At 46.0% G+C, this 19,622-nt stretch overlaps 1 protein-coding gene across 3 annotated transcripts in view; it reads right to left on the bottom strand.

Moving 5' to 3' along the window:
• Positions 1 to 19,622, bottom strand: part of NECAB3 (N-terminal EF-hand calcium binding protein 3) — a 112,723-nt gene that overhangs the window by 63,666 nt on the left and 29,435 nt on the right. For all 3 annotated transcript variants that reach the window (XM_048820278.2, XM_048820277.2, XM_048820279.2), the window contains exon 3: positions 14,264 to 14,372. In XM_048820278.2, the coding sequence (XP_048676235.2) occupies positions 14,264 to 14,372 (109 nt within the window). The remainder of the gene's footprint in view (positions 1 to 14,263; positions 14,373 to 19,622) is intronic.

Below are 19,622 nucleotides of genomic sequence, written 5' to 3'. Positions count from 1 at the left end.
TTAGGAAGTGTTTCCTACTGTCTAACCTAAATCTTCTTTGCTGCAATTTAAGCCCATTATTTCTTGTCTTCTCCTTAATGGATAAAGAGAAAAATGTATCACCCTCCTCTTTATGACAACCTTTTACGTACTTGAAGATGGTTATCATGTCCCTCCTCAGATTTCTCTTCTCTCGACTAAACAACCCCAGTTTTTTCGCTTTTTCCTCAGAGATCACATTTTCTAGAACTTTAATCATTTTTGTTGCTCTCCTCTGGACTGTCTCCAGTTTGTCCACATCTACCCCGAGGTGTGGTGCCCAGAATTGGATGCCATGCTCCAGTTGTGGCCTTATCAGTGCTGAGTAAAGTAGAAGACTTACTTCTCATATCCTGCTTATAAACACACCAGCTAATACATCCCAGAATGATGTTTGGGTTTTTTTGCAAAGGTATTACACTGTTGATTCATATTTAGCTTGTGATCCACTATAACCCCCAGATCACTTTCCACAGTACTCCTTCCTAGGCCGTCAGTTCCCATTTTGTATTTGTGCAATTGATTGTTCCTTCCTAAATCAAAGCCTGGTCAAGGATTTACCACATTGAATGGTTTTAGTCCTGCAACCTCTCCTACAAAGAAAAGGTCGCTGCCATCTAATGCTGTTTCAGGATGCCCATGAAATGAACTGGTGGGTTTGAGTCCAGTGTCTAGTGGACGGGAGTTCCCATCACAAACAACCACTGTCACCACCACAGGTGCTGGAATAGGGGTGCTGGGGGTGCTGCTTGAAGTGGTTTCCATCATACACAGGGTTTACAGTTGTGTGCAAGGGCTCTCAGCACCCTCACTACAAAAATTGCTCCAATGCCACCGGTCACCACTGATATTTATTAGCCCCCCCTTTCTGGCTTCTCAGCAGAGGCCCAGGATTATTAATAATGCTGGCATCTTCCAAATACTTAACAAACATTAATTAATAATTGAAACACTGAATAATTTAACACTTAGCCAAACCCGGAGAAGAGTCATGCTGCTAAATCACGGTTCATCACTTTTGAGAATTTCAAAATGGAAAGCGTATTTCCATTCCAGTGTGCTCCTTCTATCTGGCATTCCTGGATTTCCATGCCTGTCCCTCTTTCCTTAGGGACCACAAGCCAAAGTTCCTTGTGCACGTACCTGCCTTTTCAGTGTTGCCACTTCTGCTGTGTAAATAGGCTTAGTTAATCTGTGCTCTCTGGTTCGGGAGCAGCACCATTCCAATATAATCACAAAAGCCGGGTTCCAGGGAGGGTTAGAATGGCAGAGTTATAGATTGTATGGAATGAATTAAAAACATCTCAGCAAGTGGGATGGATTATATTGTGACAAGTTCCTGAGAAGAGAAGGCTGAGGGAGAGGGATCTGATAATATGTAAAAAGTTGTTAGAAAGGGGATGACGATCAATTGTTCTCCATGTCCACACTAGGTAGGATAAGAAGCAATGGGATTAATCTGAAGCAAGGGAAATTGAGGTTAGATATTAGGAAAAACGTTCAAGGGGAGCTAAGCTCTGGAATAGGTTACCAAGAGAGGCTGTGATATCCCTATCATTGGAGATTTTTGAGAGCAGGTTGGACAAACACCTGTCAGCACAATAGTCTAGATTTACTTGGTCCTGCCTCAGTGTGAGGGGCTGGACTAGATGACTTCCTGGGATCCCTTCCAGACATACATTACTATGATTCTACATGGTACTTGGAAAATACTTCTGCAGCACAAATCAGAAGGCAATAATTTAAAGGCATCATATGTCCAATGTTGGAGCTTTCAAAAGGGTGCTGCAAACACAGCTTTCTTTGCCTACAGCACATGTCCTAACCACAGAACCCCATGTTCATTGTTCTTCCAGAAGACCACCTGGGATATTGACACCTAGACCTTGGGCTTCGGGATTCTCCTCTTTCACTCCCATCCCCTTGCCTGACTCAGAAAACAGATCCATGCCCCACATCTAGGGGCCTTACCTAGGGCTCTTTAGCAAGTGTCTCTACACTTCTACAGGGCTGTACTTTGACCATGAATGACTAATTAACCCTAATTATCCTACAGCTGTCATTATCACACCATTGGGATTTTGTCAGAAAACCCCTGGAAATTATCCAGGGCAAGAAAATGTCAATCAGCCACAGCAAAGCAGATGGGAAGTTTTTCATAATTGCATCAAACTTTAAAGTTGGAGACCTTTGCCTGAGATTAGAGACCCATAATCTCTTATGAAAAATCTTCTAGGACTTCACTGCTTTCTCGAGTCGTGAATGTAAGAGAGAGAGATAAAATGTCCTATATTGTCTCTCTCTGTATAACCAGGAACTCAAGCTGATTTCTGACCTCATTTCTCCAAAAGGTGCAAGAGCCAGGTTTCCTCCAGAAGTCCCAGTCTCTCCTCCCTAATCTCCCTCAATATTTTCTGTCTCACAAGATGAAAAAGAAGCCAACTCTTGGCAGTACATTCGACTTCTGTCCTGTCACAGTAACCTGCCAGCTATCTCTTGCAGAAGGGAGAATTTGATGCACCTTAATTTTTAAAAAATCCCTGCCTGGCCCAGTCCAGAAAGATATGTGGCCTTTATTGAACCAGCCTGGATGGATAGCATTACTCATACCAAACTAATAATAACAAGGCAATTTACCAACATGCTGTCCAAAGGGGTTGGCGAAATGAATGCCAGGAAGCTAAACCCATAATCTCATTCAAAACACACTGAGGCTGTGGAAAAATCTCTGGAGCATTAACAGCCGGCGTGGGAAAACCTCCAAGGATCCAGAAGCTCAGTTCCACAGATCAACCAGCCTGTTAGATCAACCAGCCCCCAACCTACCCCCGAGGGCCCATGCAGGACAGTGCCCCACTGCATGCTTAGTAGAGTTTTATCAAGCACTTGATAGAAGTCAGGCGGATTCGTCCTTTAGTACCTTCCCCTTTATTCACATGAACCCGCCCCTATTTAATTAGCTGATCACAAAGAGCTTGGTGGCTACTGAGAGTTGCCCGAATTTCACTGAGGAGTCAGCTGGGAAGGTGGGCTTGGGAGCCAATACCTTCAATGGAACAATATGGAAAAGTCCTAATCTCCAGCCCACATGGAGCCCTGCTGTCTGCTGAGAATGCAGCCACCAGCTGTCTTCAGCCCCTGTCCCACCTGCATCTTCAAAGCACGAGGTCACACTGCTGCCTGGTGACCTGAAATTGTGCAACTATCATGTATGGATAGAATCAAATAAATGTCAGTCTGGAAGGGCCCTCGAGGGGTCTTCTAATCCAGCCCCCTGCGCTAAGGCAGGATAAAGTCTACCTAGTCCATCCCTGACAGGTGTTTAATGCAGTGTCACCACAGGGTGGAAACGAATGTACATCTACACTGCAATGAAAGATCCATGGCACGACCGCAGCTAGCCCAGGGTGTCTGACTCAGGCTCATAGGGCTCAGGCTGGGAGGCTAAAAACTGCAGCATAGATGTTTGAGCTCAAACCCAGGACCAAAAACCCCATGAGCGGGGAGGGAGTCAGAGCCTGAGCTCCAGCCTGAGCAATGTCTACACTGCAAATTTCTAGCCCCACGAGCCCGAGCCAGTTGACCCAGGCTCTGAGACTCAGTGCTGCAGTGTAGACGTACCCACAAAGCCATCCCTCCAGAGCACCATGTTCTGATCTTGTGCTGCCCTAAATGAATTCTGGAGACTTGCATTGTTCTGTAAGCAGCTGTGGGTGAACTCAGTGAAAATCAGGACTACTTCATCCTTTCGAGGCTGGCCACGTCAGCTTAACTGAGAAACTTTTTCAATAGCTCTAGTCAGAACTTTCCTGTGGAAAGTTTCCCCACCAAAACACAGACTTTTCCTGAAATCAAGTCTCTTTTTTTAGTGAGAAAATGTCCATTCTGACCAAAAAATATATATGATTTTCCTGCAGGAAATTTCCAAATACAAATTTTTGTCTGGAATCAACATTTTGAAATGAAACAATTCTTTTTCCCCATTTCGTTTCAATTTAAAATTACATTTTGAGTTTTTGGTTTAAACGAACCTAAACAAAATGATATTTTAAGTAAACGTTGATTTGAAACAAATTTTCATTCAGTTTCAGCTTAAAATGATATTTTGCTTCAGTTCTATTAAAAAACATTTTTAGTGAAAATTAAACATTTTCATTTTGAATTCATTTGAAAGGCCTCTGGGAAAACAGAAATTTTCCAACCAAAAAATTTGAAAGATTTTTTATTTGAAATTTCCCACAGGAAATATTTTGAGTTTCCAACCTGTTCTCTATTTATCAGAGCCAGAGTGAAGTCTCCAGAAAAAGACAAGTTGGAACATGCTATGAGTTTTATTCCTTCAGATCTAATCTTTCTACTCTAGCTAGCTAAATTCTTATGTTGCTCTCATCACCAGAAGCACCAGTTACAAAGGAGGGAGAAAGGAGGGAGAGAAAGACAAAGGGGAGAGAGAGTACAATGGGAGCGGCACAGAAGAAGAGCAAAATAATGGATGAGGAATCTAAAATATTCATCTTCCCAGATGTCAGTCCTGTTACCTAAGGGAGTAGAAGAGATCTGGCAGTGAGACAGGTGTGTATGGCAGAAGATGTGCAGGGATCATTCCATTACCCAGCCAATTTTCGTGTTGTGTATGAAAATCTCCATCATCATCTCTCCTTGAAATCAAGCTGCCAATGAAAATGTAACCTGCATGCGTTGGACCAAAGCCAGAGGGAGGAGAAGCTGTCTTCCTATTCCCACTGCCACATACTAGTGATACTTTCCATTCTGGAGTGATGGGGAGAGCTTCTGGGATTGGAGGCCTCCCGAACCATTGTGCTGACAAGTGACATGATATAAAGGAAGATTGAAAAACATTTATAGATGAACCTGCTTATGCTGGACTTAAAGTGGAACACTATTGATAGTGAGGCCAAGTGGATTAAAGACCCAAATGGCTTCAATTACGGACAGATCTGAAGTCCACACTTGGGAAGTTTGTGATTTGGGAAAACTTTTGATCCAGTTTTTAGGTTCATGAACTAGTTTTATTTGAGGAATCATAGAAATGGGCTGAAAGAGACCTTGAGAGGTCATCAAGCCCAGCCTTTTGCACTGAGGCAGGACCAAGTAAACCTTGACCATCCCTTACAGATGTTCATCTCATCTGTTTTTAATCTTTCCCCCCTCTAATTTAGACTCTTAGGGCCAACTTCTATCCTTATCTCTGGGTCTCTGCCAGTGCCCATCACCAGAGGGTCAGAGTGCCTGTAACACATATGAAACCCTGCTGTGCTGCCCCAGTGTGATAGGGTTAGACTTTGGCCTGCGGTTCCACCCAAAAGGATGAGTCTGTTTACAAATCAACATTTTTTTTCTTGCTGTAGGTCAGCCTGTTTCTCCAAGCGTGATCCAAAAAAGCCCAGTGAGGTCACTGGAGAGATCCCCACAGCTTTCAAGGAGTTTGGGATCAGTCCCTATATGATAGAAACTCAGCCAGCACAAGTATGATCCTATACACACCATATCAACTGCATTTCTTCTTTTCATTTGAATAGTCTCTGTGCCCCTCGCTGCTTCTTTGTCTCCCAGTCTCTCTGGATTTGTTTTCACGCTCCCCTGTCTCTCTGCCCCAGTTCCCATCTGGTTGCTTCGTTAGGTATTTTCTCTCTGCTCCCTTTCTGCACAGTCTTTCCCAGTGGGGTGGGAACCCAATGCTGATCAAGTCAAACTTACAAAACCAAAATGTCCAAGTGGGATCAAATTCAGGCAAATCAAAGCTGGCCCCAACCGGGCAGCAATGTAAAAAGTGAGTCTCCGAGCACAGACGGAGGGTGGGGAAAGACATTTTCATGCAGATCAAAGTCCTTTGACTCAGCCTTTGCATCATTGCCCAGCATTTGGCCCCATCTTATTTATACCATTCCCTTGGCTAATGAAATGGTCTAATATCCACATCCTCTCCATGTGTAAGAGCAGGAGCTGAGAAGAATGCAGGGCAGCAATAACCTAGATATGATCACACTTTGGAAAGACAGTCTGCCACAGATCATTAGAAGTGTCTCCTCATTCTGCTCTGACTGCTTTGCAGGTGAAAATGCATTCCCAAGGTGCATGCTTATTAAAATCAGAACTCACATCATCACCTGCCGTCTGAGGAGCAAAACATGCTTTGCAAACATGAATTGATTAGAGTTTTGGGCAGAACCTGAAGCGACCTATGAGCCATTCTCACCACCTGGAGTGCAGGTGATAGGTCTTAAGAGCGTGCCCTTAGTGGGAACTCAGGGGGTATCCCCATCACAGCATATCCCATCAGCCTGCTGTGGATCTGAGCCAACTGCTGGAGAGACCTGGCCTGCTTTAGGCAATGGGAAGTCAAAAGGGAAGCAGAAGGGGTGATTGGTGCCAGTGAAAATGTTTCCCATGATTGAGCTGTCTCACTGAATGCAAATAATCCAGTCGCTCCCCACTCCTGCTGGCTATTTCCCATGCAGTGCTGATTAGAGAGAGGGAGTGCGGCTGGGCATGTGATGCTTTGGAAGTCAAATCAGCAGAGGATGTTCTCTGGAATTCATTTAACCTCTGCACGTGCCCTGTGAATGAAAAGGGTGAGAGAGAGTCCTGGGCACACAGCCGTACCCAGGCGCATCTATGGCCTGTGCACCAGGGTGTCGCACCCTATCTGACCAGCCCTGCTTCTTCCTAAGTAATATGACTGATCAGTCTTGTGAGTTTCAGTTCAGAATAGCTGTCTTCAAAGAAACAGGCTTCTTGTCTCACAGTCATTCTTGGAAAAGCTATCCAAGGGCAATCACGTCCTCTGGCTTTTCCTGGGAAATCAGCTGTCTGCCTGCTCTCAGTCCACTCAGTGGGATACACTTCCTTGCACAGGTACAATCCCTCTACCTCCTTTTCCCTGGAAGGCTTTTATTCCATTTGGCAAGCCTCAGAAGCCAGCAAGCCAGCATGTGACACCTCCAGCATGTGTTTGTCTCTGTACTCCATCTCCCAAGGCAATAGCTTGTTAAGCCAGTTGCAGGAACCCTGCCCCCTCGGCATCAAGCAGATACACAAATACATTACAATTTAACAAAACTCTCCCGTGTCCTTGTGCTTCTTCAAAGATTTTTCAAATGCTCAATGGCCCTGTCAGTGATTCATGGGGATGAATGTGCTTCATACCTCACCCCTCCCTCTGAAATTAGTGAGTCGCTCCCTCCTTGCTCTCATCCCCCTTGATTCATAGCATGTCACTTTCACTCCAACTTCTCTTTCCCACATTACTCCCCCAGCCCCTCTCACTTTCCATTTTCTGAGGCTTTCCCATTGCAGTTCAGTCTTCCATTTCAAATAATCAAAGCCCATATTTCTTTCCAGGTCTGGAGTAGTTTATGCTGAGCAGTGGAGTGAGAGCACTTGGGAGTGAGAACGCTGCTCACCCAGAAACATGAGAAAATAATAAAATCAGAGTAAAATAAACAGATCTTCATCCCAATTCTAAGTGCAATTCACAGCTCACGGGACACCACTTCTAGATACACGCAGGTGCACTGGACCAGTGGTTCTCAACCAGGGGTACACGTACTGATGCGAGTACATAGAGGTCTTCCAGGGGTACATCAACTCATCTAGATATTTGCCTAATTTTACAATAGGCTACATTAAAAGCACTAGCCAAGTCGGTACAAACTAAAATTTCATACAATGATTTGTTTATACTGCTCGATATACTGTACACTGAAATGTAAGTACAATATTTATATATTCCAACTGATTTATTTTATAGTTATATGGTAAAAATGAGAAAGTCAGCCATTTTTTCAGTAACAGTACGCTGGGACACTTTTGTATTTTTAGGTCTGATTTTGTAAGCAAGTCGTTTCTAAGTGAGGTGAAACTTGGGGGTACGCAAGACAAATCAGAGTCCAGAAGGGGGTATAGTGATCTGGAAAGGTTAAGAGTCACTGCCGTGGACTGTAGAGCCATACCCCATCCAGGAAAGGGCTCCAAAGTAGCAGCAGCAAGAGGACTGTACTGCACAAGTTGCACAGACAATGCGTTTCTCCCACAGTTCATAAGCACATGTGCACATTCCAGCAGGGTGCTCAGAATAGCAGCAGCACCAGCAGGGAGATGGCTCCACCAAACGGCTAGTCAACACTTCTGTGGTAGCGGGATCAGGCTTTTAAGAAACACATGCGCATCCCAGGGCAAGTTACAGCACCCCCTGAAAAACCAGTTGACCTAGAGTCGCCACAAGTGCCGAGTCAAGGGAAAGTCTAATCTGTTTGGCAAACACCAGAACCAACCCTGCCCAAAGCTCGACGGGCTGTCAGCAGGATATTTTTGTGAACTGATAAATAATTCAGCCTCATAAAATCTTGCACAGCCTGGGGTCAGTAAATTGCTTCGGTAGGTGAGTAAAATATCTTCAATTTTTTCAATATTTTCACTCACTGAAAAGCAGGTGAGGGGGTTTTGTGCCTGAGCCGGTACCTGTTCAAGAGAATTTTGCTTGTCTGGTAAAAATTAATGTAACCACATAGCGAAACTTCTGTTCGGGACCGCCCCCCTCCACCTGTTTATGAATGGCCCACCTACCTGAAAGTCCCCCTGAGCATTTTACATGGATAAATTATTGGTACAAAGTGACCATCTCTCCAGCGGGATCAGAGGTTGCCCAGAATTGATCCTAGATGCAGCAGCACACTATCCTGCCCCATGCTGGACCTCCAGTGCCAATCTGAGATCAGTAAAGGACACAGACTATTCCATCATCAGGTCGCCAGTCCAAATACAGCCCAGGAGCAGTGAGTGAAAGTTGTTGCCATCTGATGATTGTTCTGTGCCCACTGTGAAATGAGCTGGTGCCAGACCCTAAAAGGCACGTGTACAACAGCCCAGAAACCTGCATCAGAAGAGGCCGTCTCAGGAGCGTGACTGCATGCTGACTGAACTACTCTTATCCCTGGGGATGGGCCTGTCTCTAAGCTACTCATCACCATGGAGAAGTTCCTCCCTCTCATGGGACCCCAGAGCCCCGGCTCCAGCCTGAACCTGAACATCTACACTGCAATTGAACAGCCCCTTAGCCTGAGCCCTGCAAACCAAGTCAGCGGACGTGGGCCAACTGCACGTGTTCAGCTGCAGTGTAGACGTGCCCATAGTCACTTCTTGCTCCACTTAACTATAGTTCTTTATTACAACAAGGATTTTCCTACCCCCTCACTCTCCACCCTCCCCTGCTCCTCTCTCACTCACTTTCCCCAAATCCTCTCAGTCTAGCCACTCTCTCCTTGTATCTCTATTGCCTTCCAAGAAGCAGCTGCTGCATCCCCTGCTGCTCCCAAGCACTCCTGCTTTCCCTTTCCCCCCAGACACACCTTCCCCTGCCACCAGCCCCACTGCCAAGTGCCCTCACCTTCCCCATCGAGGCAGCGCAGAAGGGGGCACATATATAAAACACGTACAGTGAAACATGTCCGGAGACCCCCACATCATACATCACTTCAGCAGACCACCAGGATGGTTTAGCACCAGCCCCCCATACACAGACCATGCCCAAGTCACAGAGCACAAGTCCACAGCTTTCTGATGGCCCAAGGTGTGGTGCCAGTGTGGTGCGGGCACAGAACACTGCAGTGTATAGGGTTGGGGAGTGTGTTTAAACTGAAGTGTCTGGGTAACTATTTAAGATAATAAGATGGCATGTTAGTCCCTTAAAGGAATAATGGATTTAATATATTTGTATTGTCCAGGAGAGGGCTGGGCAGTGCAGGACATACATGTCTGGGGGAAGATCTGGGCTGGGGATGTGTTGGGGTCACCCTGCAGTATAACCCAGGCTGGTGAGAGCCAAGGTGTAACTGGCAGGCTGCAGTTACACACAGGATGTGACCTGCATGCTGTTTGTGAGTGGCCCAGGTGGATACTACAGCAAGGCATTGTGAGGCACCCAAGGTTGCAGGGCAGGGGTGATACAGCCCCCTGCTGGTCTGGATTGTGCACTGGTATGTCACACTATATTCTCCTTTGCTGCAGATTGAGCCCCAGTGGACCTAGTGAACAATTGATCACTGTCCTCTTTATAACAGCCCTTAACATATTTGAAGACTGTTATCAGATACCTCCTCAGCAGTCTTTTCTCAGGACTAAAAATGCCGTTTTCTTAATCTTTCCTCATCGGTCAGGTTTTCTAAATCTTTTATCATTTTTGTTGCTCTCCTTTGAACTCTCTGCAGTTTGTCCATATCTTTCCTAAAGTGTGGCACCCATTATTGGATGCAGTACTCCAGCAAAGTTCTCAACAGTGCCAAGGAGAACAGGACAATTGCCCCCTGTATCTCACATACAACACTCCTGTTAATACACCTCAGAATGATATTAGCCTTTTTTGCAGCTGAATCACATTGTTGACTTATACTCAATTTATGATCCACTATAGCTCCCAGATCCTTTTCAGCTCTACTGCCATTCCTAGCTAGTTATTCCACTCTCTGTGGCTGTGCTTTTTCCTTTCTAAGTGCAGTGCTTTGCATTTCTCTTTAGTGAATTTCATTTTCTTGATTTCAGACCAATTCTCCAATTTGTCAAGCTTGTTTTGAATTCTAATCCTGTCTTCCAAAATTCTTGCTACCCCTTTCATCTTTCATATTTTTCACTCCATTATCCAAATCATTAATGAAAATATTGAATAGTACGGGACCCAAGACAGATCCTAGCAGGACCCCACTACATACACCCTCCCAGTTTGACAGCAAACCATTCATAACTACTCTGAGTATGGTTTTTCAACCAATTATGCACCCATCTTACAGTAATTTCATGTAGCCCACATGTTCCTAGTTTGCTTATGAGAATGTCACATAGGACTGTGTCAAAAGCTTTATTAAAATCAAGATACAGTGAAAGCTGTATTATCCAGCACTTTACCAATCAGAAAGCTCTATAAACCGGCATTTCTGATCTTCAGTAGGGTCTGGTTGGTGTGCTGCCGGCAGGCTCCCTACCTGGCTCCGCATGGCTCCCCGGAAGCGGCAGCATGTCCCTGCTGCTCCTAGATGGTGGAACGACCATGGGGGCTCGTCGCTGCCACACCCCACCCCACCCCACTCTGCCGTGAGCACTAGCTCTGCAGCTCCCATTGGCCAGGAACTGCCTGCGGGCGGAGGCAGTGCGCAGAGCTGCCTGGCTGCACCTCTGCCTAGGAGTAGCAAGGACATGTCGCCGCTTCTGGGGATCCGTCCGAAGTGAGCACCACCCAGATCTGCCCCCCCAAAACTCCTCCCATGCCCCAACCCCCTTCCCCGAGCCTTCTCCTACACCCAAACTCCCTCCCAGAGTCTGTGCCCCGCACCCCCTCCTGTGCCCCAGCCCCCAGCCCTGAGGGCCCCTGCCACCCAATCTCCCTCCCTCTTAGTTAACCGGAATTTTTGATTTACCGCCACCCTCCATTCCCCCAACATGCCAGATAACAAAGCTTTTACTGTATATCATGTCAACTGCCTCCCCCCATCCACTAGGCCAGTCGCCCTGTCAAAGAAGTTAATTGGGTTGGGTTGGCATGATTTGTCCTTGACAAATCCATGCTGGCTATTCCTCATAACCCAATTATCCTTTAGGTGCCTACAAACTGATTGTTTAATTATTTGTTCCAGTATCTTTCCAGGCATCAAAGTTAGGCTGACTGGTCTATAATTCCTCTTTCTTCCCCGTTTGAAAGACAGGTCCTATGTTTGCCCTTCTCCAGGCCTCTGGGACCTCATCCGTCCTCCACATAGAAGATAATCACTAATAGGCTGACGCTCTGCTCTGCCATTGGCTTCCCGTGTGACGTTGGGCACATCAGTCAGTCTCTCTGCACTTGAGTTCTCCATCTGCACCAAGGAGATAACAGCCACGCACGGCCTCACGGGGGGGTGTGAGGACAACATTAGAGATTGTGAGGTGCTCAGCTACTATGGCTGGGGGCGGGGAGCACATAACGAACATAGAAAGATATTCTTCTTGTGATCTTTTATTCCTTACCAATAAAATCAGTGTTCATTTAAACTCCTGTGGCAAACTTCATTATGGTCAGCCATTTTAAACGCTCTTCATCCACTAGTCTGGCTCTGCAGCACCTCACACCTGTGCTCAGTGGGTTTCCAACACCACCCAATCAGACTGCAAGCTGCACAGCATGCCGAGGGCACTGTCTTTGCAGCCTGTCAATTGTGTAAGATGGCATAAGCAGGTGGAACCCCCCTTACTGTTTGCTTTGGTAGACGTCGCTAAATAAGTGGGATCCATCCTTTCGCCTGAAGATCTCACTGACAACTTGCTGATTCCACACCTGGGGAGTGTCAGAGAGACTGATTCAAATGCCAGAGCCCCACAGGGTGCTAACCTGCCAGATAAGCTCAGACCTCATTTCGATCTCTGTAGTTCTTTCTACTCTCTGAGCTCTGACTGTTCAACACATTCCAGATCCAAGCATCCGCACCAGATCAGGAACCATTTCACAAGTCATCCTGCCTGAGTGGTTCAGCCATGTTGCATCTGAGCAAGGATGCAGCTTGCATGCTGGTTGCTCACTTTAAGGTTCACAGTCTCACCTCCAAGACAAACTGGTCTAATGCAAAAGCTGTCGTTTCCACCTGAAACCTGGCTAAGGGGAGAAAAGTCTGCTGGAGATGACAGAGCAGAGAATCAGCAATCAGGCTCCTGACAACAGACTCCCCCTTGGAGCTCATAAGTCCGTGCAGCTGCTAGGCGAAGATTTGAACAGACTCTAATCCCTGGTAACACAAACATGGTGGCGACAGCTGTCACCGCTCATGCTAAACCCTGTAGTCCATATGCTGAAGACCCTGCAGAATGGTGGAAATGGAAAGACAGCAGGTGCCCTGATCTTGCTACTACTATAACCCAGGGGGTAGAGGTGGAGGGGTAGGTTGTCTTCCTCTGCAGCCCGGGGCACAATCAGTTGCAGGTTTAAACTAGTGTAAACGGTAGTTTCTCAGTAACTTGAAATCTTTAGACCATGGTTTGAGGACTTCAGTAACTCAGCCAGAGGATAGGGGTCTATTACAGAACTGGGCGAGTGAGGTTCTGTGGCCTGCGTTGTGCAGGAGGTCAGACTAGATGATCAGCATGGTCCCTTTCTGATCTTAGAGTCTATAATGCAGTTAAGGCAAAAGAGACCTAGGTTTAGTTCCTGGCTTTGCAACAGACTTGGAGTTAGGTGCCTACATACCTTTGAGGATCTGGCCTTCATCTTTCTGTGCCTCAGTTCCCTGTCTTACTGCAGGGAAAACTGCGTTAACTCAATAGGGCGGGGGAAAGTAATTAATGTTTGTGAGCTACTGAGATACCACGACTTTGAAAGCGTTGGAAAGAGATGACAGATTTTCTGGTCTCTCTGACCAGCAGTCTGAGACTCTGCTTGCTCGTGCTAAGGATCTACTCAGATCAGAGAGTCCATCTGCTCCCAGATGGTGTAGAAAGCCTAGGGCCAAATTCCTCCCTGGTGCAACTCCATTCATTTAAATGGATATATGCCAAAGATAAAATTGGCCTCCATCATTTTAAAAAATGAAATTTGCCCTCACTCTGGTTCAAATATTAAATACAACATTTCCATGCCATCTGGCTGTACGTTGTGTAGAACAATACACTAGGGCAGGCTTTGATCTCCGTAACAGTGGAATTCTGGAGTAACTCTACTGTTCCTCTAGGATATCTCCAACCTATAGAAATCAGAATTCGTCTCACTATTTTCATCGAAAGTAGCCTCAATTCTCAGTCACTCTAAGTCCCATCTGAAGGCCCCTTTATGCTGACAGGGTGGGGTAAAACAGCCTTCGTGTAAATGAGAATTAAGGTCCTATGTGTCACTCACGCCACAGAATTGTCATTGTTTTGATCTCACTGCATGTTTCTATCTCGGCTCTAATGTGGTTTTACAGTGGTGTGTATTTCTGAAACAGATTTTTAAACTGCAAACCGCTGTAGCATTATTTTTAAATGAATGTTGCTCGGAATGAATTCACATAAATCTAACAGTGATTGTCCCCAAATGTCTGACTCTGCAGCCACATTCATATCTGGTATTCAATTAATATTAATATCTGACAATTCCAAGGTGTGGATTTATCTCATGCCTAATATTTATTGCAGAGGTTTATTTGCACCAATCTCCAAATGTCACCCTATCCACAGACAACGGAGTTTTAAATCCTGCTTCACGTCCTTGTACCTAGGACAGTATAGTACTTACTCTGAATGATGCCTGTCAATTCCACTGAATAGCTCCCACAGCTCCTCTGAGCTTAAAATCCCATCCGCAAAATAGTTCTTAAACTCTTCAAATGACAGCTTGCCATCATCTGCGTGTAAATAAAAGGAGAGGAAGAATTATACAGCTGCAAAGAGAAGTGAATCCAGCCATGTAAAGTCTATACAAGAAGCGTGGGCTGACTGGGAGTGTTCTGTATGGTCATAGTCATTTCAGTGGAACCACATTCCATCAAAAGACACAGCGCTATCAAAACAAATACTTGATGAAATCAAGTCGATTTCCCCAGTATTTTGTTTTGGAAGAGAAGCAAGGAAAAAGGGCCCCGACACTGTCAAAACATCGCAGCGACATTTGGGGAAGGAAACATTTTGATTTTGCATTTTGAAAGAACTTTTAATTTCCCGTTTGTTTACGTTATAATACAAACACATTTTTAAAGTTGAATTGTGTCACAACAAAACTTCTGATGTGAACTGAAACAAAAATTGTGTGTGGGGGGGGGAACTTTTCCTTCGGAGTGTTTCAAAATGTTCAGTTATCACCATACACTAAACCCCCCAACCCAAATGAGACCAAAGTATTCAGCCCCCAGTTCTCTCTCCAATTCAGAATGGTCAGATTTTGCAATCTCCGAATCCTTCACCAAGCAGAACTTCTGTTCTTTGCATAGCTCTAATAATAAATAATAAATAATAATAATAATAACAACACTTAGTCCTTCTATAGCGTGTTCCAGGCGAGGCGCTCAAAGCACACTGCAAGCACACATTAATTAAGCCTCACAAAATGCCTGCAGTTCAGTATTATAACCCCATTTTAAGAAAGGAAAATCTAAGGATCAAATCCCTGACACTGAGATCTGCTGGGCTACTGACAGTCTCCCAAAGGAAGCTGCTGAAGCCCCATCACTGGGGGCATTTCAAACTAAGCTTGACAGCAAACTAGTGAAGATTTTCAAAAGGGCCTGGTGATTACGCATGTCTGTCTTTAGCAGTCCAATGCAAGGTGCCTTAAAGGGGCCTGCTTTTCAGAGGACAAGGGCTCAGCATATCCGTTTTCTCACAGTGGGTTCCTAAGAACTGAGATTCCCCAAATCACTTGCCACAGCTGAAAATCTGGGGCTAACCAAACCAAAGAGAATAACCCAGCTCAGAAAGAGAAACTGGGAGGAGTTATCAGGCCTTTGGCCTCTGAATTCTATGCCTTGATTCCCCTCTCACTCATACCTCAGTGCCAAAGCAGGCAGCGGGGTTATACCTGTGTAACGCTGGTGTAAGCGAGTGGCAATTCAGATGAAGAAATAGAGATATGGAAGTTACCATGAGTCAGTGGAAGTGCTAGGAACAGAACCCCAGGTGTCCTGATCCCCAGACCCCTGCTCTACCTACAAGTGGTCACATCTTGAGGGAGCCAGCATATTATTAACCAAACTGGCGTTTAAGAAGGATGCCAGGGCTAACGCCCAACTCTTGCAAAAAGTGCCATGGGACGCATCAGGCACACAAGTGACTGTTATCCTCTGCCTTGCTGGATAACAGTGGAAAAGAGTAAAATACGGTTCTCCCCCTTCTATGCCAGCAAACGCAGCAATCAGATGCTGCTTGGCAAGTGATCAGAGAAAGGAAACAGCCAGGAATCCAGTTGCGGGTGCAGGGGATCAGAGCCCACAGCGCTCCTTTGAATGTGGCTCTGACCCCTTTGGCCGCTGTTGCTACAAAACATTTGTAATGCATTTGTAAGGCAAGCTCTCCTTTTCCTGCCTTGTCAGGGCCACTCGGCAGAGTGATTCCCGGGAGGACCCTTGACACTACATGGTTCATCTCTTAAATACAGACATATTCTCATCAGAGTCCAGCTGGCATAGCCAGCAGCTTCCAGCTGTTGGGGGTGGAGTGGGTGTCATGCTGCACCCCATATTTGTCATAGTAATATTATTATAATATCTAATTATGACATAATTATGATGCATTTTGTACAGGATAAGTCATGTGAGGTGTCACTGGAAAAGTTATGATTTGCTAAATATGATTATCCTATTTGTATGCATGTATAATTTTTGTATCTAAAGTCCTAAATACTGACTATGTATCTGTACTTCAGATGTAGTTACACCTGGGTAACGCCCACTAGACAAGATGCTTTCAGTCGAGATAGCTGGTTGGAAAGGGCCTAATCAGGGCAATGAGCCATTAGGGAAAACAATAGGCCTTAGGAGAAGCTTATCTCCCATGTGGTGAGCCTTCCTGTGAACTCTCCAGACAGCCTGTAAGTAATGGCTGCTATGACTCTACAAGGACATGTGACCAGGCCACATGATTCTGAACTCCATCTTGGGATGTCAGTATTTTTCCACAAACCAGTCTGGGAACCAAGTTTTGAAACAAAGGGCTCCCGCCTTATGCTAAAGCTTTTTTAGGCAGGGAGTGACATTATCTGTTGTTCTTCACTCCCCACACAAGAAGACTCCTAGAAACACCTGAGGGAAAAAAAACTGAACTGGGGGAAGTGCTGGACCCAGGCTAAAGGGATTTCTAGCCTGTCTATGAAGACCTGAAAAACCCAACCTGTAAAGCTAATGCAGCTTCTGCTTTAAGAATCTACAAGTCTGCCTGTACCATCCATTAGGGTGAGAATCTGCTATTCATATCCAATGTATCTAGTATATTAAGCTTTGTGTTTTTGTTTATTTGCTAGATAATTTGCTTTGATCTGTTTGCTATCACTTATAACCATTTAAAATCTATCTTTTATAGTTAATAAATTTATTTTATGTTTTAATCTAAACCAGTGAGTTTGGAGTGAAGCGTGTGGGAATCTTAGCTCAGAGAGGCTGTTGCATATTCCTTCCACATTGCGAGGGCATGAACTGCATAATAAATTCATACTGTTTGGGGCTTGGCCCAAGGCAGGATGGTACCACTCTGGAGTTCTAGGCTGGAAAACTGGGGTTTATTTTGGCTGTAGCCTCTTTATTTTTGGTTCACACACAGTGGCTGGTCAGAGAGCCTGCATTTAACTGCAGTTGGGTGTGTCCCTGCCTGTGTGAATGCTGGTGGAAGTATAAGACCGGGGGCGTGTCTGCAAATTGTCACAGCCTCAAAGTGTGAAAGGGAGCCCAGGCTGGTGGGTCAGAGGGCTCCATGGTAGCCCAGTTCCAGGTGGTGCCCCGGGAGGAACCAGTCACAGTGGGTTCTCCTTGCTGAATGGCTGCTTGCTGCTCTCTGGCTCTGGGGCAAATCTTCTGCATTGTAGAGCTGGCAGAACAGTAACACATTGGGCTATGTGGCTTGTCATGTTCTATTTTCCCCCAGGGCAGATGAGCAATGATCTGAGGGGGGGAGGGGTCACCTTCCCTGCAGCAGGTCACTTGCCAGGATTGTCTGGGTAGATCTCACTTAATCATCTCCCTGCCACTGCAGGGGCCTCGGGCACTGGGGCACCTCCGCCCCTCCTGTTCTCTGCCTGGGGCACAGAACAGTCCAGTCTCCTGTGGGTATCATTTACTTTGGTCTCATTTTGGTTGTTGGGTTTAGTGCGTAGGTGCTGCGTACTGTTGGTGATCCATGATATACAGGAGGTCAGACTGGATGGTCTAGTGGTTCCTTCTGGCCTTAAACTCAATGACTATTAGCCAGTACAGGAGGGCTTGCTAGAAGAGTGGATTACTCCTCTCAAACTGTGTTTTCATCCATGGGTCTAGCACAATATTTCAAGGCCAATTTTTTTTCTGTCAGGCACATTTACTGCAGGGTCTAGAACTAGGGAAAACGAGGGATGGGCACAGCTCTCAACCCTGGGCCCTGTGGGACTGACAAGGACTTCACTGGAAAGGGACCTGTTGGTCCAAAAGGCTAACCAGGTAGCTGTGTGGCTGTGGTCTGAATGTAGGAGTTCTTCCAGCGGCAAAGAGTCCTGTGGCACCTTATAGACTAACAGACGTACTGGAGCATAAGCTTTCGTGGGTGAATACCCACTTCTTGCATCTGAAGAAGTGGGTATTCACCCACGAAAGCTTATGCTTCAGTACGTCTGTTAGTCTATAAGGTGCCCCAGGACTCTTTGCCGCTTTCACAGATCCAGACTAACACGGCCACCCCTCTGATCCTGGAGTTCTTCCAGTAGCAGCTGAGTCATACGGTGGACCCAGTCCCACTGAAGTCCCATAACAGCCAAAGTCAATGCACTGCTGGATGCAGAACTCTTCTTTCTCCCCTGTTGTCTGCCGTCAGTCTTACAGGTGCTGGCGGGTGTAGGGAGGAACTAGATCTGGCACAAGTGAGCTGAGGATGAGGCCCATAATGTGCATGTGTTAAAGTGTGCTCTGATTTCATTTTCTAGCCCTGGCCAATTGGAGGCCAGACACCAGCTCTGGGCTACATGGGGGTCTGTTTTTGCTTTGCTTTCCGCGTGGGCCAGGGAGGATGCAACAACAGCCAAATTCAAATGAAACCAGAAACAGCATCATCAAATGAACGTCAGGTTATAGGGAAAGAGTAAAGGCCTGGCCTGGTATAGAGGTCAGCATGGATAATGGAAACAGCACAGGTACGGGTGCTGCAGAGGGGTTAGCACTGATTGTCAGGTTACAGACAGGGGTTAGCCATCGCTCTTATTCCTCTGTTGCAACAAACCCAGACGCCTAGGGCTCTAGGTATAGTACAGGGCTCACGAGCTGGGACAGTTTTAATGAGAGATTGCACAAAGTTCTGTGCGCGATTGGAAGGGCCTGAATTACAAAACATCAGGAGAGCCAGGGTGCCCTGAAAATGTGATCACATTCGTGTGCACCTGGAATATGAAGGGCATTATAGACAGAACCATACGAATTCTGCTCGGGTGGGCTCTCAGCCCAAGAGCACCTTATTTCATTTTAAATCTGCAGAAGGGAAGCTGTTTTTGGTGGCAGTTGATTATTTGCTGGGTTCACACAATTAGTAAATTGCGGTTGCCCTGGAGAAGTTCTATAAATACATCGCTACCCACACAAAAGGCAGTCAGACAGAGACCCTCATACAGCTGGGGCACACACCAACCACGGATAAGAGAGGTAGGAAGAAACTTCCCCTAGGAGCAAGTTATTCTGTTGTCCAGGAGGAGGGGCTATTGCATGGGCAGCTGTCAAAGACATCTATGGAGCAGGTGGGCCACTGGTCTAATCTGGACAGGCAATTCTTGTGCTCCATTTCTTTATCTCCCTAAAGGCTTTCCCAGAGGCAGCAGGGGAAGGAGGATGAGAAGGTTCAGAGCTCTTTTCCTCACAGCCGGTGAGCTGTTTTTCCTTTCTTTGTCATTTTATTGGCAGACACCTCCATAGGGAAAGAATTAAATCTACTTTCCT

This window comes from Caretta caretta, chromosome 13 (genome assembly GCF_965140235.1).
Source record: "Caretta caretta isolate rCarCar2 chromosome 13, rCarCar1.hap1, whole genome shotgun sequence".
NCBI lineage: Eukaryota > Metazoa > Chordata > Testudines > Cheloniidae > Caretta > Caretta caretta.
This window is presented reverse-complemented; position numbering and strand designations above follow the sequence as displayed.